This window comes from Sinohyriopsis cumingii, chromosome 19 (assembly GCF_028554795.1).
Source record: "Sinohyriopsis cumingii isolate HCF-2022 chromosome 19, ASM2855479v2, whole genome shotgun sequence".
NCBI classification, from domain to species: domain Eukaryota; kingdom Metazoa; phylum Mollusca; class Bivalvia; order Unionida; family Unionidae; genus Sinohyriopsis; species Sinohyriopsis cumingii.
The window spans coordinates 60395902-60420488 of NC_142979.1; the positions used below are offsets into that span (position 1 = coordinate 60395902).

The following is a 24587-nucleotide window of genomic DNA, read 5'->3' on the forward strand; positions in this document are numbered from 1 at the left end:
TATGGGGCAGATTTCAAACTGCTCAAGTTTATCACCCTGTGTAAGTTAAAAAAAGGTACAATAGGACTGTGACTTATCAGAATGTAACCAAATTTGATTAAAAAGAAAAAACAAGACATCCTCTCTTGAGAATCTGTCACATCTATACAAGTCATGGTGCTCCATATTCAAGCATGGCCATCATTACAGAGAAGAAGAATCTTGACATGACACAAAAATGGTGCTGCTACAGAATTTGACTGATTTTAACACACAAAAAAATATTTTTGGCATTAAGGCCTTTCACGTGTGCAAGGATGATGCCAATCTGTCATTAAATATGGTTTTTAGTACTAAAAACAAAAAATATATTCAAATAACTTCTCATAAATCACCAGCAAGGAGTAGATTCAAATTTCACAGAAAGCATTCTGGCACAAAGCTTTTCCTGTTGCATGAATGAGGCTGATCATCATTTTAGATAGTTGAAACAGAAACAAATGTAAAGCAACTGTCCAAGCATTTGGATTTTAGGTATCTGTCAGCTAGTGAGTGATTCAGACCGATTTGTGCCTCTTGTATTTCAGGTACCGGCAAAAGAATAGGAAGACTTCCCGTCCAGGACTGTCACAGATAACAGACCAAATTGTAGCTACAGATGGGACTGTGATGGATAACCATGATAATCCTGCCACAAAAGCTCATGACAGGTTACATGTTGCCTCCAATATACATAGTTCCAATTAATGCATCTGCATTGTTTCTCTTTAATCTCTTTTAGAACAGATTTTTATTTTTGTCATTTTAGACAGTTTTAACTGTTGAAAGAAGACAACTTCACTTGTTTATGTATGATTGTGGAAACACACACATGTGTGCATTTTTTTTAAAGATTATAAAAGCTTTACATTTATTGATATATTGCATCACCACATCTATGGAATGGCATATGGTGTTACATCCATCCATCCTGACTTGTTCCACTGTGTTCTGTCCTGCCTTATCATCTCCCATGAAGTTTTATTTTCACCATTTTCAGAAAAGAAACTTTGTACTTCAGTTTGATCATTAACTGGAGTCTCTTTCATGTCATAGAGATACATTTCTAGTTTCTGTTTAGCATAATGTTGTAGTTTCTTTGCTCCACCAACGAACGTTTTGGTTCACTGCTGTGATCCAGTTGGTTGGGCAGGTGGCAGGGCATGCATTGGGCTACCAGGTGACAAGTCCTAGTGGACACATTTTAGCAAAACTTTATTGCTTTGTTTTTCTTTACCTAAGGAAGAAACCTGTTCAGGGTAACAGTTGCTAAAAATAGATGAGCCCTAGCATTTTATTTTGCTCAGTAATTTTATTTTTGAGTATAGATTTCAGGATAACTTCATCAATATGTTTCTCTTAGCCAAAGTAAGAACTCATAAGTTTGTAGGTCAGCAGATGGAAGATTAATGTAACACTTCATAAAAACAGATTTGGCATTCCATTTATAGTAGAAGTTCAACAACATTTGGTAGATATGTTGCTTTCAGTTAAATTAAAAACTTTGGGGGATAGTAGCGTAACATTTTTGGACATCCTTTGATCCTGATTTTCTAGCTAGGGAAGATAATGACTGCTTGGATATGGAGGTGAACTCTCCTGTCTGCTGGGATGTCCTAGTCACCCCCTGTCCAATACTAGTCATATGACCTCACACTGCACTGGCGACAAAGGGGTATATAAACCTCACACTGACATAACAAAGTGATCAGTTGAACAAACAAATCAGCCCTTATTATTCCTTCTGATGAGTTACAATAGTAACAAAACCAGTCAGGAATGGGGTAACTAGGACACTCCAGCAGACGGGAGGGTTTGCCTTCACATCCAGATAGTCATTATCTTCCCCAAAAATGTATAATCTATTGGAAGTGAAGGCGACCCTCTGCAGGAAGCCAATCTACATGATTCCAAAACCACTGAGAGGCCAATGAGTCTATATGAGAGTGTGTTAGTACTCTTGTCCAGTTGTCAGGAGAAATGAGACTGTGAACAAAAGGAGAAAATTGAAAGAACCAGTTACAGAACGCCCAGAAACAAAGCATTTACTACTACCTTCCCAATACATTCTGCTTTAAAAAGAAGTGAGAAAAGTTCTTTACAAATATGTGAAATTAAAAAGGTGTCTGACTAGCCTAAGAGTGTCCCCTTAAAAGGAAAATTGCTCAAGGAATAGAAATTAATCTATGCCTGAGATCCACTATTTCTCCTGATTTCATCAGTGCTTGGACCACCATCCACAGAGAAGCCTCAAAACTAAGAGGACACTGTACCAATTGTATGTCACCTATTTACTCACCTGCAGGAAGTATATGAGACCAAAAGGGAATTCCAAGTGAGAATAATATAACACTTGAGGGATATCCATAATCATATAGATTCCCTGTTGTCTAAGCATTTTAATCAATCTGACCACAGCATAGATTACATTAAATATCAGATAATAAAAAAAATTAGATCTGATCCAGAGCTCTCTAGTAGAACTATTTTTAGATAGAGAACTTTACTGGATATACAAATTACATACTCTACAGCCAGTAGAGATTAACATCTTGGTCTAAATGGGAGTTCTGTAATTTTTAACTGATTTTCTAAATAATTTGGCCACTGTGATAACCCAGGATATGACACCCTTTTATGTACATGTTTTTTAAATCCAGAAAGTATAGTCCAAGAAATTTAAATACATGTGCATCTTTTTATCCAATCATGTATCTGAAATGTCACTATTTTGCACATTTATCAAATGATGCATGCAGTATATGTTTGCATGATGCTAACAGTGGCAAACACTTACAAGCTAATTCTGAACAGCAAGTATTATTGACTATTTTTTCTTAACAGAATCTTGATTGTATCTTTGCAGCCTTGTATCTAGCAGTAAAGTGCAAAATGTGATTGGACAGATTGGGTCAATGTCCATTGCTAGCCGGTTCTCGTCAGACCGTCCAGCCCACCCTAATGTAGCAACAGTTGCTCCATCAGCCCAGGTTTCAGCATGCAGTAGTGTTCAGACCAGTTCTCACCAATCAATGCGTGCCACCCGACCTGAGACCTCCCAGTCAACAGAGATGAGACCAACAATGATGCCTTTTGATATTGGAAGCATACATGGTAATGTTACCGTTATTATAATTTGTAACTTTGCTTTACAGAGGAGGGGATATGTGGGATTCCTTGTGTTTGGCTATCCTTCCAGCTGTTGCTCACACAGTCTTGTTTGTATAACTAGTCTCGCAGGTTTTGATGGATTGCTATGTCAGCCTGTATGCATTGTTATGACAGAATATCGTTAGTGCAGTTAGTCTCATGGATGGATTGCGTTGAAATTTGGTGTGTATCAAATCATCTGGCATGGAGAAATTTGGTATATGTCAACAACATCTGGAGATCATAAAACTGAGCTTGAGTTGGAGATTGAGTTTATCCATTAATTACATTACCTGATCATATTAACATTAGGAATTTAACAACTGCAACCTCTGAATCCAGCTCTCCTGAAAGACGTTTAGACAAAGGGTAGTAACTCTTTTTCATTCTCCTAATGTTAGTGTGATTGGGTAATGTATTTGATGGAGGAGGGAGATTTGTTAGTAAATTAGCTTTCTCTAAAAATATTAAACAACCACATTACTGTTGATTTCTCCCATCCTTCCCTGTAAATGTGAGCATCCTTATATGGATTTTGTCGAGCTTAAAAACAGGTAAACATCCAGAACAGTGGCAGCCACCTAATTGGAGGGAATGTAATTTTTAGTAGTTACTTCACTTTGTCTTCATATGATACATAGGCAGAAAGACCTTTTTTCCGTTTAGTAAGGACTGGATTTAGAGGTAGCAGAGGCTATTTTCCTAATCTTAATGTAATTGGGTAAATATTTTGAAAGAAACGTAATGTTCTTTAAAAAATAATATGTTCCCTTCTCAGTCAATGAGAAACATGTTTTTAAACTTAACATCGTTTGTGATTGCCTGGAACAAAATATGTTTAAACTGCAATAGTGTTTTATGATTTCCATGTCTGAAGATGTGGATATTGACAAATCACCAAGCTCTACATATTTTTGGGAGTTATTGCCTTTTTTACTTGGATGCACAGTGACAGAATCATATTAGCACAATTGGTCTTGTAGTTTTGAATGGATTGCTGTGAAATTTAGTACTTATCTGAACATTCACATACTGATCTGTCACTTTGTTCCTTCAGGTTATGGGTCACCTGGCCATAAAACAAATCAGAGTTTATAAATTTATTTGCAGATGGTTATTTCTCAATTATTTCTCCAAATTTACCAGTTATTTGCAATTTTTAAATATTTGGAAGTTTGATAGATATATTCAAATATAGTTTGACGGTGGCTTGTATTGCCATGATCAAGTGCCTAAAATATTTGTAATTTGACATTACATGTATTGTGCATTATTTTTTGGTATTGCATATATTCAAAGCGATTGCTCAAAATTATTCGAAATTTATTGTATTTTTAGGCTTTTATAAAATCAAAAAGTATTCTCCAAATATGTTTAACTGATATATTTATAGATTTAATTGTTAAAAATCATAATTTCTGTTTATGTGATAGCCATTTATGATGTGTACCACAAATTAAAGCACTATTTGTAAATACAAATTTTAGTTGCCTTCATTTATGAACAAGAGAATGTATTATGCCTTCCCTTTTTGGAAGTAAATTTCAGTATTGCATATCAGGCACAGGATTGTGTTTATTGCAATTTTGTATACCGTGTCCCTCAGATCTTTAATCCTGTGTGCCCCATAAGTGAAAGCTACAAAAATCTATCCATTCTTCTTTGGTGTATGCTTATCCATGTCTCTGTTGGCCCAAGCAATGGTTAAAGTCAATAGGCAATTAAAACTTGGAGATTGTAGTTAATTTCCATTTTAGAAAAAACTTGTTAGCATGGAAAAAATGTTATGTTATTATTATAAATGCTGGTAGACAATTGGTGAACACCAGTATGGAATGTAAAATTCCATAGTGCAACTTTTTTGTGCTGAACTAGATATTCTGACCTGTAAACGTCATTATGGGTTGATAAAGGAACTATACGATAGTGCAATACAGATGACAAACTTTTAGGTAGCAAAGCCTTCAAAGTAAATAAGATTTTTCTCTTCTTTCTATCATAGTTAGTGCATTAAGTACTGTCTTTATACCTTTGAAATGTTAGTGTCTCTTTTTGTGTCTCCAGATTTGGAGATGCAGAAACATGGTGTGCCCTACCCTTGGGAACCTAGGTACAAAACTGATTTTTATCAGACCTTAGCAAAATGCATTATCATCTTGGTCATGTCAAGGGAGAATGCAGTTCTGTTACTTGTATCCATTACTAGAGTATTACTATTTAGATGGTGGGGTCTATAATGACATCTACAGTGTAACCCCACTATAGCACACTCTGTTATGACACAAATTTGGATATAACATGTTAGTGGCGTGGCTTCGAAAATTTTATGTATATGTATTTTTCTCGTACACGAAAAAAGTTCTTTCTTAAAAGTACCAAAACAAGCCCCGTAAAAAGTTCATTATCAGTTTGGGGAAGAGATCGCATATGAATAATACAAGATGATCGTGGCGTGGCTTCTGAAATTTTATATGTATTTTTCTTGTACCCAAAAAAATAGGTTTTTCTTCTTAAAAGTACGAAAAATAATGTGTAAAAGTTTATTCTTGTCTCTCGTAGGGCTTCGCCATTGTCACAAACTGTGATTTCTTTTCCTTATTGGTGGCAAAATATACCATCTGGCAGTTTTTTTAATTGGTGACATTGTTGGCTGTTTAAACTTGTATATACAACCATTGGTTTGGAGTGGAGAAATTCAGTGGCCCCATGAAAGGAAGCTGCAAACTTGATATAAAATGCACTGAAATTGATCTATAATTGCATGAACAATTTCTTTGTCCATATTGACAAACCATCTTAACAGTGCATTGTTATATCATAACCCGCTTATATTAATAACAAGCATGAGTGCAGTATGTTGTGAGAGATCTGCTTTTTTTGTTGTTGACGTTTCTGATCAACCGGACAAGGTATTATTTTGTAATCTCTCTTGCTTCAGATTTCAGCTGCTTGCTAGTAATTAATATGTTTAAATAGACTGATATTTGTATGTGGATGGTAAGTAAAATTCCTCTTCTTTTCACTCAGATTTATATCCTTTCTGTGCTAATCCTTGTCATCAGACCAGAACACCTGTCTTTATCATCCGTTGACCCTTTGTTAAATTTCTGACTTGGGTATGGAAGGCAGCATCACTCTGCTACCACAAATGTAAAAAAAAAAAGCCCAGCATCTTACTTGTTGGTCTATTCAGTGGGCAACGAGGAACAGTAACTACAATCGACCAAATGATGGCCAATTCCATTTTTCAAAATGTACCCAGATAAAATAGTTTGCTGAAATGTCAAAGAAAACATTACCTTTGAAGCACCGATTGTTATGTATACGTACTAAGCAAATGGAAACAAATCAGTCTCAACCATGCACTACACTTATTTGATGATGCCACCACAAGAAACGGGCATTTGTTTTCTTCACCAAAGCTGTCCTTTAGCGGTGACTTCAATAACGCATGCACCCTTTGTCAAAGAAAGCCAACTACAATCTTCAATAAAAAACAAAGAACTTTTCTTTAGAGGAAGTAAGTACCAAACTTACATAAAAGCAATGGAATCTGATGGATTTTTCATTTTCTAACATGACTGGAACACGTTTACTGTGCCGTGAAAGTTTTCTTTTTGCAGGGAAAAAGTTTATGCTTATGAATGCTACCAATGGCAGCTTAAAACGCAAACTAACTTTTACCGACTTGGGACATACTGAAAAGTAAATGTGCTTCGTCATTTGTTATGTGATTGTGCTCTGTTTTTCCACTGAAATCAGACCTATGTGACCTGTGACAAAATTATTGAATATTTTCAGGGTTCCCACGCTACCAGTTTATAGGAATATAATCAAACTTGTTTCGTGTCATACATTTTGTGGTTTTGTACATGATCACCTTTTCTAGCTTAGATGTTTTGGTGAGTCTTGAAAGAGAACCATCTTTAGATTTAGAAAATGCATGTTTTGTAATCAAAAATGTTATTTAATTTCGTTCAGTAATGGTCATATGTGAACCTTGAAAAAATTAATGTCATCCTTGTAAAACCCTGGAAATGACCTGGAAATTTAACTTTAAAAAATAAAAAAGCATGGGAACCAGTTCCATATATACAAGTACACATCTTTAATGCGTATCACTTTCTTGTATACAGACAGTACATATCTATGGTAACCACTCTGGTGGCCTAGTGGATAGAGCATCTGCCTTGGACGCGGGAGGTCGTGGGTTCGATCCCTGGCCGAGTCATGCCAAAGACTTACAAAAATGGTATTTACAGCTGCCTCACTTGGCGCTCAGCATTAAGAGGTTAGTGTTAGGACTGGTTGGCCTGGTGTCAGGATAATGTGAATGGGTGGGACATCATGCTACATGTCTGCGGCATGGTTCCCCAGTGCTAGACATCACTGTAAAATGTCACACTGCAGACATCATAGTGATATGACTTAAATTTTTTTAAACCTATGTTAAAAATCTAAAACACACACACACATACCTATGGTGCCTACCACTAACATGTATACAAGTACATACACTGGTATAAATCAAGTACACAACTTTGATGCATATCACTATAAAATATACAAGTATACACCGATGATCCCTATCATTTTCATGTATACAAGTATGCACCTATGATGCCTATCACTACTGTATTATACAAGAATACACCTATGATGCCTATCACTACTGTATTATACAAGAATACACCGATGATGCCTATCACTACTGTGTTATACAAGAATACACCTATGATGCCTGTCACTACTGTGTTATACAAGAATACACCTATGATACCTATCACTACTGTGTTATACGAGAATACACCTATGATGCCTGTCACTACTGTGTTATACAAGAATACACCTGTGATGCCTATCACTTCTATGTATTATGTGCACACATCTGATGCCTATCACTTCATGTACACAAGTACACACATCTGATGCCTGTCTATCACTTCATGTACACAAGTACACAAACCTGATGCCTGTGGCTACCATGTTTACAAGTACATTCCGCGATGCCTGTCAATACCATGTATAGTTTGTAAATATGAATTAAACTTTGACAAATCCATCTGTCTCCTATCAGACATTTTGACAAGGATGGATATGACTGTCTTGGTGTTGGGTTGTGTTGGTGGTATTTGTGCATGCATGCATGTATGCATTTGTTTTTTAGAGGACAAGAATGCAGACAAAATGAGCCATAAAACAACCACATAATGTACCACATCATCTTTCCCTCTTGATTTTTCAATTTGATCTTTGCAGTGTCTAATGTTTTTATTATATTTGTAGGTGGGAACTATTCAAGGGCCAATCCTCCTATTGGTGACCGATGCCATGTTCCATTGGGTATGTCGTGTGGTCAGTTTGCTTATTCCGGTGGCCTACCACAATTTATGCAGCCTTTTTCCCATGGTTACAGATTTCAGCAGCTCAATCCATATGCTGAACCATGGTTTCCCTGTGTGCACCACCAGATGGCAGCAGCAGCGGCTGCCTCACAAGGAGATCAGCCTTGTGCTGGATGTGCTGCTCACTATGCTGGACATCATCATGGGGCTTCAATGGTATCACCAGCTCAAAGACACACCAGCCATCTTATTCCCCAGCAGATTGTGTCACATCAAACGGTGACTTCCCAGCAAATCCTACCACACCAACAGGTCATGTTTCATCCACCCATGTCTCCACAGGGTCAAGGTCATCTCTCAGTCTCTTCAGGTCAGGGTCACATGTCGGTTTCCTCATCAGCTTTATCAGCAATGCACACCTGTACCTCACAGGATCAGCAGCAGCATATGATATCCAGGGCCCCTACGAGCCATCATGAGGGTTCCTCGCAGTTCAGTAGTACAGAGGTGAGTCAACATGTACACTGCTTTTCTCCACATAGGTTCACTTAACAGAGTATTTCAGAAAGAATACAAGAAGTTGGAAAGTGAGTCTGTAAAAATATTGTCTCAACATGTTTTTGTGTTAGAAAATTTCAAGAATCACAAGATATTGAATATTAAAGGTAGTGTGCCAATAAGGCTTCATTTATTACATCACTTGATGCCAAATGGGCAAGGAAATTGTTGAGGTACTGACCTCCCTTATCCATACAAGATCAAATTTCATTTTTAATGTGTGTATAGCTACATTGAAGTTAAATAGATTCCAGTAACATGCAATTTTTTTAAGTGTATTTGTACAGGAAGCATTGCCTATAATTTCAGAACTATGAAAAAGTTTATTTAATTTGTTTTATAATACATCTCTATATTCGACCAGGGACATGTGTGTCTGTGATTTGGATTTGTAACATAGCTTTAACGCTTTTTCAGTCATCACTACAATGTCTGCAGTGTGTTAGCTTACGGCGATATCTAGCATTGGGGCATCATGCCACGTGCATGTAGCATCATGTCCCACCCATTCACATTATCCTGACAGCAGGCCGACCAGTCCTAATATTAACCTCTTAATCCTGAGCGCCATACAAAGCAGCTGTGGTACCATTTTTACAAGTCTTTGGTATGACTTGGCTTAGGTTTGAACCTGCAACCTCCCACATCAGAGGCAGACACTCTAACCACTTAAGCCACCGGATCAGTCCCACCAGGGACCATTCATCAGACTTAGATTATGATCATCCATTTGATACAGATTGATTTAAACATTATAGAAGCTTACTTTTTCTGATTTGACATCCGTGAAGGTGCTTACCTGATACATGATTCAGTCTGTGTTGAAGAAAACCATGAATGTTCATTGTCTTTCTTGTCAGGCCCGATTGATATTGAGCAGGGGTGGCACATGCTTGACTTTTGACTATATTTTAAAATAAAACAAGATGTGGCCTATAACAAATTAACACGGTTCTATCAAGTATGCTCTGCAGTTGGTACAAAAATGAATTACCTATTTGCCACATGAAAACAAAGTTAATGAAAGTCAATCACTTTTCCCAGTGTAAAAACTAAGTCAGACAAGGAAAAATATTTTTAAGAATGATTATGTAAAATTTACAATGAACTTTGATATATTTTCCAATGATAAGCGTTTGATTATTAAGTTGCCCCTCTCCAGTTGAGTGTTGGGTGATGGCTATCTGTAAGAGGCCATATACGTACACTACTCATTATGTGATAAAGTAATCACAGTCTATAGTACTAGCCCATCACAGTCTATACTACTAGCCCATCAGTCTATACTACTAGCCCATCAGAGTCTATAGTACTAGCCCATCACAGTCTATACTACTAGCCCATCACAGTCTATACTACTAGCCCATCAGAGTAAACCCTTAAAAAAAGTGAGACTTCATCTTTTGTCAACACCCAAAATACAATTGTGGTTTCTTTCGTTTTTCTTGTTGCACTGAATGCCAGTGATCTTGTATTAAGCTTTCTCATTGGTCTGTGTCTTAGTTGTCATTGTTGGGTTAGCTTTAGCTAAAGATACACAACTTTAAAGAATTGTATCCACTCACAACTGTTGTCGCATACTATATTCGCTTGTGGGGTCATGGTTAAACAAAATCCCACGTATAAAGTGTAAAGTTAACTAAGAGTTTAGACTTCATTAATGATATCGGATCAGAATAACATGATCTATAATGATATATACTAAGGTAAACATAACTTCTGGAAAAATTTTGGCCAGTGGCTGCTTGAGTAATGATGTACAAGATATGATCACATTGTGTCATTATTTGCTATCTCAAATAAATGTTTGCACTCGTGTGGCACTTTTTATTACATTAGCAGGATTGATGGTGAGTGATAACTAGTGTGTGCAGTTTAGATCAGAATATGAATATATATATATATATATATATATATATATACACACACACACACACATCTTCATAGGTGAAGGAGAAACAACCTGTGTTATCACTCAACACTTGTAATATTGACATGAATCTTGACTGAAGAGGATGTACAGTAATAAATTGCATATCACTGAATACAAATGTTCATTTCTGATGAGGCAGAGGACTACAGTTATTTCTACATATCAAGTTAATCAGTGAAATTCAGTTGTCACAATTCTTTGTCTTAAAATATGTAACAGAAAGAAGTGAAACCAACAATTTGAATAAAATCAAGTTATTTATTTCTCTACAATATAATGTAAAACTCAAGAGACACAATATTGTTAATTAAATCACAAATAATGACATTTGTCCTTTCACAAGTCCAAAGATATAGAATGTTCCAAATGAATTCCAGTAGTCTTGAATGCCCAGATGTAACACATTGATGCAATTCGAATGCCTTTGAATGCGTTCACACAAATTGAAAGTAATGTGTATAAATAAAAAACTGAATGAGCAGCTCGCAATTCCAATGTATATTTTTAATAATTCCTCTTGAATTACATCTGACTTGACTGCACAGCTGGATTCCTGGAAACTGATCCAAATCAGAAATGAATTACTTATCATTTCCCTATTTTTATACACATTTTCACTTGATATAGCAGAATGTGAAGATTTCCAACAGAAAACCTAGTGTAATTGTAAACAAGATCTTTTTACATAAATATGTTGTTTACAACTTCAATTTACAAAAGTGAAATATATAAACATTCTCTTTAAAACTTCCAGCCATGGATGAAAATTGAGCACACAATATAAATTAAATTTACATAACACAGCATAGTATGCACACTATCATGTTATTTTTTTAGCTGTACTGTTCATTGAACAGAAGAGTTTATAGGATGATTTTTCATCTGTCTTCTGCATCTGTTAGCACAAGTTTGTTACCACTTCTCCTAAATTACTCGGAGGAATAAAATTTTACACACATTCATCCCATGGGCTAGTTGGTCCTAATTGAAAATGGTGCCAGTTGGACATCCACAGTAGAGATTTTGAAAATCTTGTTATTGCTTCTCTTCCTGAGTGGATGGTGTTGTCAACATTAGGCTTTCACTAAACAAATTCATTATAGTGTCTAGTTGCTTCTAAGTGAAAATGGTACCGTTTTTACATCCAATATGGCTGTCATGATGGCGGTTTTGAAAATCTTGTCACTCCTCCTTCTGAATTGATGGTCATATTGAATGGGGTTTTCACCAAGACTTCTAATGATATGATCTTTTATGAAAATGGTGGAAATCTGATGTCCAATATGTCCACCAGAGCAGCTCATTTGAAATCTTGTTACTGTTGAAAAATATCAGATGGTTTCAATGCTAAGCAGGATAAAGGATGAAATGGCCTTATCTTGAATGCCTAGAAATTCTTTTCATTAAGTAGTGCATGTCCCCTTCCTGTGACTTGTTTGCTCTCACCAGAGGATTGATTTTGCTAACAGAAAATAATTAGCTTTTTTTTGTTTTATTGCAGAGGCAGTCTCTATCTCATTTACATGAGCGGAGAAATGAATTGTTAGCTCAGCTGCAACAGAATTCTTCAAACAGAGGGAAGACAACTTTGGTGGAATCTGTAGTTCCTGCTGTAGAGATGCCATTAACTGTGTCTGCCTGTGTCCGAACTGATCCCAGTCTTGCAGACCTTTTCCCTAGGGTCACATGTAGGGAAGATGACTCTATGCCTCATGTCTTGCAAAGTTTCACAGATTCTGTAGATACGAAGTACCTCTTTGAAAGACTAGCAGCACAGAGTGTAACACAACCTCGTTCTGTCACAGATGCCATGATAGCATCACGATTGACCTCTGCACTACCTCAATCTGTCAAGCAGATGTCTCAGAGTAAGTGGATTCTTTTTATCCTGCCGATATTGCTTAATTTAAACATTTTTTTTTCTCAGAGTAGAACTCTGCATTTCTATTAATATGGTCCATAGGTGACCTTGAAAAGCCTTAAAAAATGAATTACTCCTTCAGGGCCTTGAAAACACCTTAAAAGTTTTCAAGTTTGTCTGGGTACCTTGAAAAGCCTTGATTTTCATGAAACCAAAAGGAATTAATAAATAGTTTCATTTTGTTGATTTAAATATAAATAAAGAGAGAAGAAAAACAAAATCTCTAAGTTTGTACCGGAACAAAAATGTCCACAACTGGCCATACATTTTGAACTTCTGGATGTAGCCGTGATTTAAATTTGAATAATTTGTAAGCTTTGAAATGGCTGGTTGTCGATTCCAACTTCAGTGACTAGACAAGGAAAAATATAAAGTTTGGATTATGAGATCTTTCGCAGACAGCTTTGCAAAATGCAAATTATGCCAGATGGCTATTGATTTGCGTGCTGTGGGAGAGAGTGCTCTAAAGTCACATGCAGCTGGGAGAAAAAGCCCTAGCTCTTGTAAATTACTTAATTGTGACTAATACAGTAAAACAAGAAGCCTTAAGCATGAAATTGTTTTTGACAAAAGAGGTGTGTCTGCAAACAAGGAGCTTCAGATTTTAAAATATAAACTGTATGTAGTCTTAATTATTAAATTTATTTGATCCAGATCTATTTTCTTGGATTGAGTGGAAATAGGACAGACAATAATTGCAATGAGCAAGATAAATTTAAAAGTGTTGAATACAGCTAAGCTGAGAGAAATATTAATATATCTAATATGAAATAGTTTAAAATATCGTTTTTTTTTAAATAAGTGATAATATAAAGAACAAATATTTTTGTTACTTTTTTTGTTTTATGGGGGTGGGTGTGGGGTATAAATAACGAGGCCTCAGCACAGGAGCCCCCATTAATTTCAATTTTTTCACATGAATTTAATATTCATATATGGGTTTCAGATGATTTTACAGCAGGGGTTCACTTAAAAAAGTATATTGTTATTCGGATCTCATTTTCATAGTAGGAATTATTGAATAGGGGTCCTGTAAAGTCTTCCCATGACAGGCTACCATTGAGAGGGTTTTTTCTATCAATAAAGAGTGTGAAGATGTAAATATGAAGGAAAGGAGTCTGGCTGCAAGGAGAGTGAATATTGACAGTGTAAGAAATACTGGTGGAATTCGACAAATTGATATGCTTATAATTGCAGGCAGTGCCTACAGTAGTTACAGCATGTACTTTGATGAACAGAGGAAAAACCTTGAGCAAGAGAGAAGAGAACAAAAATATTTCCATGTTACTAAAATATTTTTTAAAAAATTAAATGATTTCTCAAAAACTGCTCTGCTTAATTCTTCCAGTTTTATGGAAATCATAGTCGTAAAGGGCTTTAAAATTTGTACAGATGAAAACAATCCACTACCAGATACAACTGCCATTACTAAAAATGGGGGTGGGGTGATGGAAGGGAGAAAGTTGGGATGTTTGGTACGGTGTTTTGTATATTTGATTTAATTTATATTTGATTTAATTTAATTGTCTGTTTGTAAGTTTTAATTTTTTTTAAAACATTCATTACATGTCATAGTATTGTAACCTTGTTTACTTGATTTGACATTTTTTCAGAAAATTCAGTTTGACCTGACTCTTTCATAAACACCTAATAATAGAAACACCATTTCTAATTTTGACTTAGTTCCCGACCTTGATTCAGAAATCACTGAGACAAGTAAACAACTTTCTATTTTTATTTTATTCTCTGAGTAAAATGATTGGTTTTTATGAAGGTTATACTGGGAGTACATGATTTTAGATGTAAACAGCCTCTGTTTTGCAGTTCTTGGTTTTCCGAAATTGCGCAGTAGTTAGATTTAATAATGATGTTTAGAGAGAGATTTCTCAGTTTGTGGTTTTACCTTTACACTGGCAAGTGTTTGTTTGTGACCAGTTTGGAGTTGCATTTTAATCTTTATTCAAATTGTTTGGATTCTAAAAGATTAATTCTTTTTCCTGGAAATATTTGAGCGCTCATACATAATTCTTGGACAAAGACATTTCTTTAAATTTTATTTGGAAATTCAAACACCGGAATATTGTTTGTGAAACAACAAAAGAACTGTAGACAAAACAGCACAATACTAGCTACAGTGTATGTCATTCCATTTTGGAATTTTCATTGGGGCTCGAACTTGAATTCATTAGAACATTTCATTACTAGGACTTATAAAATTGAATTCATGAATTATTCTTCTATTTGATTCTTAAAGCCATAAGTTCTTATTTTTTAATTTTTACATGTGTTTTTTTTCTCCTGGGAAATAAATGAATTATTAATTTTTTTCAAAGTTTATTGTTTTCACTCTTTCTTTTGTTACTGTTTATTAGAGCCTAAACATGTAACATAAGAATGGCAGTGGACAAAGTCTGCAGACTCCCATCCCTAGACACATGTCCTAAGCCCTCTGGTGCTGAGAACAAAAAGGATCTCTCCGGCATAGAGAGAATTTCATCTGCCTCCTCTTTTCCAGATCCTTTGCTGTTACAACACACTTGGATAGTTTGAGAGCTAATGCAAATGTGCATTCTCCAGCTTATATACTTAAGCCCCCCACCCCATTTCCAGCTGGACGCCAGTGTGTCCCTTGTGGGATATTGGCTCGGGCCTAATCTCACTTCCCAGTAAAATACCTTGGAGTGTAAGGCCTTTCATCCTAGTGTCAATTGCCTCGGATTTCAATTTCTTTTCTCCAGGCTCCGTCAGTGTCTTAAGGGAGGAATCATTGCCTCTAGCAGCACTATGTGCTGTAGGCTGTAGTGAAGTTGTTATATCATGCTTTCCCTGTCAATGACATTCTTGGAGGAGCTTCTTCACTTTGGCAGGAATGTTGCTTTAGAGACATATAGGGTCTTGCTGGACCTCAGCAAGAACTTTTTTAAGGTCTGCACTTTTTAGGGTAGAGAAGTTTTTAATAAGTTTCATCCCATTTTTAGCATCACAGGATATGAAGGACCATCAACAGATCAAAACTGACCAAGAATTGTGCCCATCTTGCCCACCCTTTCAAACCTTCACCCAGGTTCTTAGGCAGGCACATGCCTAACAGTCTTACAAGTAGTCTCAGTTAAAAGCTCCCTCCTACCTGTCATTTGCTAGGCAAGATGGTCAGAAAGGCTGAGGGAGAATGTCTTCAGATTCCTTCTCTTTCTGTAAGGAAGGTTGTGGTTGACTCAAGGGAGATGCACACTCACCTGCAGTGTCTTCCTTTTCTCAGCAGGATAGATACTGGCTTTATGTTGGGAACGTCTTCACCAATCACAGACCCCATTTTCTTTCACCAGCCCAAACTGGCTCAGTTAAATGAAGAGGTACACACCTTTATGCAGAGGGGCACAATTGAGAGGTGGAAAAATGACCACTTTTTGGGTTTCTCGTTACAGATCTTTCTGGTGTGGAAAAAAGTTTAAAAGTTTTGGCTCACCAATCATTCCATCTTGAATAGATTTCTTCTGGAAGAATGCTTCAAGCTGGAGACTACTGCATCAGTCAGGACCATAATAATGTCCTGAGACTGGGTGATCTCCAGTGATCTTCAAGATGCATACTTTCATATTCCCATCTTCCCACCACACAAAAGATACCAGTTTTTTCTTGCCCAGGAGGTATTTCAGTTTTGAGCTCTACATTTATCATTGCCTCTGTCTCCACAGACTTTACCAGGGTGATGGGAGTAATATCAGCTCACTTGAGGTCTTTAGGGATCCCCATCCTCCAGTATTTTTATGACTGGTTGATGCACATTGTCCTCAAATTCTCTTTTGAAGGACCAGTACCCACCATTGGTTGATGTTGACTAGTCTCAGTCCATGATAAATTGGATCTCATCCCCCTCTTAGAACTTTGTATATGTTGGGTTGAATTTCCTCACCAACCTTGAGAGGGTTCATGTTCCATTCGTCAGATTAGACAAGATTCTGTCCCTTTTATTGGATCATATGGTTGAAGCCCGGTTGGGTTGCCTTTACCTCAGTCTCCTGGGAACTTAGAATGGGGTTGCAAAATTGATTCCTCTTGTGAGACAGTACAAGGACTTGCTGTCAGTTCATATCCCTTTGGCATCAGACTTTCACCACAACCTGATTTCGTGGCCAGATCAGTACTGGTTTCTGACCATTGTCCAAATTCACACTCCCTTTCTGTAAATAGACATATCAGATTTGGGATGGGGTACTCTCCTAGAGCCGTTGAGGGTGATTCTTCAGGGAAATAGGTACAGCCTTTCTAGAGGGGGATGACAAATGCGAATAGTAAATACATATGAAAAATGTCACAAGTACATTTAATTTTAAATATTTAATATTTTAATTAAAAAATCACATGCATGATGTGAAATAAATGTAAAACAAACTTTGTCATCATTTTGAAAAGAATGCTATGAATAACCATTGATATAGTTTTAAAACTGTCTTTATAATTATGTTACAATTCACATCATCTGTCACTTTGTTGGTAACAGTCTAAAAAACAAACCAGTCTCGTCACATTAAAAATATCCTTGCTGTCATATCCCCTGCATATATCGTTTAGTCTTTTGTTCCAATCTTCGACAACTTCATTATTAATGTCAGCTGATTCGCGGCTAATGACAAAACACTTGATATTGTGTCGCACTTGAAATCTGTGCAACCATCCGTTACTTGCGGTAAAGTCGTCATATCCCAATTCAACTGACAAACTTTTCGCTTTTTCTTGTCTTTCAAATCAGGATACAAACGTCTTCTGGCTCAAACAATCTTCCTTTCTCCGTCCATTTCACCTTTCCACTTCTGCAAAATTGTTTCATTATCTTTCGCAATATTGTTTTTCTTAGTCTTCCCAACGTTAGTTTTGTGCAAGGATCCTTGCCGACACCCCCCCCTGCATGTTGAATTACTTTCACGTTCTCCTCTAAACTGAGAATTTTTATTTTCCTCGATGACATGTTGATCTTTTTGCAGTAAGTTATTCATGTTGCCAACTACAATACTGATGAAACAATTTTGTATGCTTCTAAACAAATTGCTGTGTGTTTTTAAAGGAAGTGATCTTGTTATGTGATTCATTAGTCGCAGTCTGGTACCCCATTGTTTTTATACATTTCTTGAAACTTAGTGAGAGAAGCCAAAACGGCTTCGATATGTACCGTTAACATCACGCAGATTTGACCTCGTGGCCGCTAGGATTCGTAATTTTGACAATTATTGTCAGTAGTAATAGCCACTGATTACCAAAGCGAACAAGCTCAACATCTTACTAAGGAAAGCCATAAAGGCTATTAAACCATTTTCCTGCAGACTTGGGTATTGTACATCGATACTGCCACTTCTCAGCTGTTACTACTGTTCGATAATTGTAATCTTAACAATTATCAGAGTGACTAAACCGGACATCTTATGATAACACAGCAGTAAGGCTAATTGGATTACATGTACGTGCCCTTTTGTATGGATTAATATTTGAGTCTTACTTGGTTTTTATGGAATAAATTTGGCTTCTCGTGAGGTGCAAATGATATAATATTAACCTTGGTGGTAAATGTACTTTATCCAACACTTCTTTCAGTAACGAAAACCTGACATCGGGAAACAGAAATCGGATTACTTAACACATGTTATGAATAAAATACTGGTTCTGGATACATATTCATATAAAATGCGGCCGCTTGTGAGGGGTAAATTTTATAATTTTGCACTAATATGCTGGCCGCTGGTTGCGTTAGCCGGGTGGTCTTTCGCGAGGGGTACTTTTGAACACAAACTCGTCGGTGCCAACGGATTCTGGCCGTAAGGAGCGGGTGGCCGCTGGTCAGGGGGGCCGTTCAAGAGGGGGACTACTGTATAGAGAAGAAGTGACACATCATATAAACGACTTGAAAATATAGGCAACATTCCTTTCCCTACAAGGGTCTGTCAACCTCATGAAGCCTTTAACAACACATCAGTAATTGCATACCTCAAGCATCAGGGAGGTACATATGCTCCTTCTCTTTTTGTGCAAGTCGGGAACCTCCAGTACACTGCAGTGAACCTTCAGTCCATGATATTCAAAAGGAATATCCTAGGTAACATCATGTCCAGATGGGGCTATACTGTCCTCGCATAATTGTCTCTATATCTCTATATCACTTTATGCAGAATCACTTCTTCAAGTGAGGGTGAGATCTTTAGTGGACTTTGTTGTTAAGAGACTGAAGAGCAAATTCCCTCTTTGTGTCTCTCCATTGCAACAACTAGCAGATTCCCCACTTTGAAACTTGGCTCATCTCATGTGATTGATGGACCAGTTTAAGGCTGCAAACTACATTGACCATGCTAGGAGGCAAATGTACTTATACGTTTACAATGCATTGTGGAGCATCTTCTGTCAATGGTGCAGTAGGAAACATGTTGATCCCACATTAAATGGATCAGATCCTCGTCTTTCTGATCTCCTTTGGTGTTTTGAGCTGCATGAAGCTGTTCTCACTAATGCATTGAGTCTTTAGCGTGTTAATTTGGGCATTGTATAGCTCCCTAATGGACATCTGCATGAAGATTCCTTCTAGAACCTTACCCATGAGAAGGAGTGAAGCTTGTCTTGTCGATAGTAAATAGTTGTTTGTATTTCAGCTAAAGCTAAGATTCCGTTTCTCTTCTTTGCCAACCAGGTTTTCTGGTTAATAATCAGCTACCTTGAGTAGCCACTTCATATTTAGGTCCTTAGTCTCAGTACTATATTTGCTAGTGATGATCAAGATAAGCTCCCTTGTCCAGTTGGGGCCTTAAGGTTTTATTTGGCTGCCTCAAGAGTGTTTTGTCAATACTGTCCGGAGAGCTTTTTTTCCTTCACCAAAAACAGCCTTTCTTTCATGAGAATTCAAGCCCATTAGGTTAGGGCTACATCTTTGGCCTACTTAAATCACTTAGAGCTTTCTTTCTGTTTTCCCTTCCTTTTACCTTCACTCGTTGATACACCAGAATGAAACCTTTTTTTATGTTCAGGCCTATAAACTTCACAATGCATGTGGCTTTACCTTCTATCAGCCTATAGTAGTGAACACTTACATGTAAGGGTAAGAGCAATTGTTTTTTTTTACTAGTTGAGGCCATCAACCTTACTCCTAACTGGTAATTGAATAATTGTTAAAGCTACATTAAAAAGTCACACAGACACACACTCCTAAATGGTAAATTCAGCATCACAATCATAGCGGGGAATGTAGTACTATTAAAAAATTTAGTTTTTTATGTGTGTGTGAGTGGTAAACCTAATTTTAATTAAATAGTTAGACCACTTCAATGGCCTAATTGGCTGGAGCATCTGCCTCGGATGCAGGAGATCATGGGTTCAAAACTCTGGTCAAGTCATGCCAAAGACTTTTAAAAAAGATACTAATAGCTGCCTTACTTAGATTCTCAACATTAAGAGGTTAATGTTAGGACAGGTGAGCTCAGTGACACTATAATGTGACTGGGTGGGACATCATGCTACATGTCTGTGGGCATGATGCCCCAGTGCTAGACATCACTATAAACTGCCACACTGCAGACATCGTAGTGATATGATTGTAAAATTATTGAAGCTACATTAAAAATCAAATCACATTCACACAATTATGTGGCTGTGGTTACCTCCTCCCACCCCACTCTGATGTCCTGTGGTCCAAGTCAGAAGAGGAGGATACTCTGTTATATCATCTTGGAATAAGGAATCAGACTCGTATCATATTGTTTTCAGTTAGGGTCCAGCAGTACTAATTGGAAGAAAGAATATGGATCCTACATATATATAAGCATATGCAACTGTTTACCTTCTAGTGTCTGTTGCTTTGTTGTTGTCACTAGATAGAGGCCATAGTCACTGAGTGCTGCAAATGTGTGTGAAAACGTAGCTTTAACAATTTTTCAGTTATATTGTTACAGTGTGTGCAGTGTGATGTACATGATTCCATTCAAATAGACCTGCCAAAAATAACATAAAGGAGTAGTATATGTTACATTCAACCTAAATTTCAACCATTTTACACTTTTTGTACATATTTGTCATCTTTAGAAAGGTTTTAGAGTAAAATCTTTATCTTAATGCCTGTATAATTGTTTTTCATCAAAGATTTTGTAAAATATACTTTAAAATCCAGAGAGAATTCATTCACTGTCATGTCAATGAAGTTGTGTGACCAACTGTAATCTTCCTCAGCCTCTAAATCTACTGGATTTTAACTGTCAATATTAGTATCGCCAAATCATCTGAATCTGTCAAATTATCAAAATCACTGTGACCTACATCAATATCTGTGCCTATGTTTGACTTGCTGAAGCCTTCATAGTCATTATTCTGATCATCCAAACGTGAGAAAGTGCTGAATGAAGTCTATGGCCTCCATTTTGGATTAGAGAGAATCAGATTCAGTTAATGTTTTTAAATAGCAGATTATGACTTTATCTTCAATAGCAACAATGTAATGTGGCATCATGGTCATTTCCTCAGTGCATATAGTTTCTAATAGAGAGTATTCCCCAAAGATAGTGCTACAAGAATCAGCTCAAAATGGTCAGTCTCTACTGTAAGCATCAAAACACACTTCTATGCAAATGGTATACAGATGTACACATTCACTAATTTGCAAATGGTACACAGGTGTACACATTCACTTCTATGCAAATGGTACACAGGTGTACACATTCACTTCTGTGCAAATGGTATACAAGTGTACACATTCATTTCATGCAAATGGTACACAGGTGTACACGTTCACTTCTATGCAAATGGTACACAGGTGTACACATTCACTTCTATGCAAATGGTACACAGGTGTACACATTCACTTCTGTGCAAATGGTATACAAGTGTACACATTCACTTCTATGCAAATGGTACACAGGTGTACACATACACTTCTATGCAAATGGTACACAAGTGTACACATTCACTTCTATGCAAATGGTACACAGGTGTACACATTCACTTCTGTGCAAATGGTATACAAGTGTACACATTCATTTCATGCAAATGGTACACAGGTGTACACATTCATTTCATGCAAATGGTACACAGGTGTACACATTCACTTATATGCAAATGGTACACAGGTGTACACATTCACTTCATTGCAAATGGTACACAGGTGTACACATTCACTTCATTGCAAATGGTATACAGGTGTACACATTCACTTCTATGAGAATCTGATCAAGACAATAAAATAAGTTCGTTGAAAATGCGTTAAAGCTATTCAGAAACACCTATGCAAGGTCAAGGGTTAAGTGTATCAGGTGCTAATAGCACAGACCCAGGTCTTCCTTTGCATTTAATATCAGTAGGTTGTTCTAATATATTTATTTTACTTCAGACATGATTTCAGATGCCAGTGCATAATGGAACACCTATAGTGCTTCACAGAGTTTTGCAGATGGATATGCATTATACATTGCTAAAAATGGCATTAAAAATGTTTCATAAATACATGTATGCATTACTCCACCTACTGGATTTAAAAACTGTCCATCTTTTTTTCTACAATTTTAGTGACAATACCATGCACTGTCAGTGTCACCAGTAGCATGTATGAGAGTCCTGCATCCAAACCAACAAAAGATCTGGATTTGGATGGAAAAGCCGTATCAGCTGCTAAGGCAGAGTTTCTTAAGGTAGGTGACAAAGCGTTTTAAAAATTAAAAAATAATGTTATTTAAAAGTAAATTTAAATTTTGTTATATGTTTGATAATCAACCTCTGATGTATTTTTCAAGACTGCAAAATATGTTTGGTCCTGGATCATGCAGTGGTAACATGCTCACACTTCACTTCTGATTGTGGGTTTCATGTCTTGTATAAAAATTAAATAAATTATTTTTTATGCCCAGGCCTAGAACTTATTGCATTTTTAAAAAATATTTAATGGGATATTTTGTAAGCAGTGCAAAACACTAACTTGTGATACCAGACAGTCTTAATCATCATGACATTAATCATGTCTTTTAGAGAGTGTCCGAAGGCTATTTTATTGTGTATTCAGTTATCATGATTTTCTCACTCTGGTCAAGTACATTATTTTAATTTGATCAAAATAGCCATCATAAAATAAGGAACTGTGCTTAAGGCATGAGTACAATGCCAGTGTCTTTGGACTAATACTTAGAACTAAATTGCTTTGTATAATTTTAACACATTTAAAATTTCCTCTATGCATTTCTTTGTACACGTACAATAAGTAGATATGTTGCCCATCTAAGTTCTTTAGATTTGACCCCATCTGTGGTGCCTCCATCTTATGCCCATCTAAGTTCTTTAGATTTGACCCCATCTGTGGTTCCTCCATCTCATGCCCATCTAAGTTCTTTAGATTTGACCCCATCTGTGGTTCCTCCATCTCATGCCCATCTATAGTTCTGTTAGATTTGACCCCTATTTGTGGTTCCTCCATCTCAGAGATCTGGCCCTTAATTCTTGAACTGTTTTAATGAAACTCCACAATAGTAATGTACTTTCTTCAGGAATTTTTTAGCTTTGGTTTATCTACTATGGTACCATATATCAATGACCAAGAAGTACTCCATATATCCTGTTAGTCTCATTCATCCAGGTGTTTGCATGGCTTTATGCTATCTTCACCCCATACAAGGGTCTGGGTTTTTAAAAAAAAAAAAGTTTTTTCTTATGATGCTAGAATGAGGCTAAAAAACAATTGGTCTAATGATTTTGTTGACTGATTGTTATTTTGATAATAAGATGACATCATGTTTCACTTAAACCTGGAAATTTTTTGGGCTGATCCAAAGCCATGCAAGATATTTCAAGGAGACCAGAATCCAGTCTGCTTCGAGAGTGGGGGCAAGTTAAGTTTTTGGTTCAGAAATCAAAAGGTTTCAAGTGGCTGGTTCTAGCACTGTTTAATTGTGTAGCTTCAAAATGTTTTATAGAAATATTTGTGATCATAATTTTTCCATGTCAGTTCATTCTTGATAATAAGCCCATACCCATTTGAATTAATTCTGGAAAACATCGAATAAATTTTTTCAAATGTCAAGTCCCTCACTACACCCCTCTTTTAATTACAGAATACTAGAATGTTATCCACCAACCACCACCACTAAAACTAGGGTTTTGTATAATCCTTTCTAAGATTGGTCCAACTGCAGACTGCATAAACCCAGATCTGACGTTGCAAAATGCAAAGTCTATGCAGTTTGTTAAGAGTAAGAGTAGAACAAACATACTGTGATCTGCTGGTATATTATATAAGGGCAGCTCATGGTCTATGTGGCTTGCAGTTGGGCCTGACCAATGAGTAAGTATGTACAGTATTATTGGAAAAATAGAGTTTTAAAGGGCATAATTTTTGCTGCCTTTTGTAGAAAGAGGATGGAGACAAATTAACCTGGATGACAAACATGTGTGGTGACACTGCAACTGACATGGTGGTCAGATCCATCCAGATGAGTAGACCCCAGTCCACAGTGGTGTCATACCCTAGGGGCAGCAGCTCTCAGGATGAGGAGAACAGCAGCAGCAAAAGCCACACACCAGAGGAGAAAGAAGATGAAGAAGCTTTCATACCTTTCTATCCCCCCATTGTTTCCAAGTATGGCCCAATATCACGAACATCACGTGCCAAGTTCAAAACTACTGGGCCACTGCAGGTGATGGCTGATGATGTAAG

General features: G+C 36.7%; 1 protein-coding gene across 1 annotated transcript in view; it reads left to right on the forward strand.

The window, feature by feature from the left end:
• LOC149775799 (uncharacterized) overlaps window positions 1-24587 on the forward strand; it is a 79115-nt gene that overhangs the window by 42454 nt on the left and 12074 nt on the right. The window contains exons 8-13 of the mRNA XM_089943836.1: window positions 567-689; window positions 2885-3132; window positions 8455-9020; window positions 12506-12872; window positions 22454-22575; window positions 24283-24582. Coding sequence (XP_089799962.1) covers window positions 567-689; window positions 2885-3132; window positions 8455-9020; window positions 12506-12872; window positions 22454-22575; window positions 24283-24582 — 1726 coding nt within the window. The remainder of the gene's footprint in view (window positions 1-566; window positions 690-2884; window positions 3133-8454; window positions 9021-12505; window positions 12873-22453; window positions 22576-24282; window positions 24583-24587) is intronic.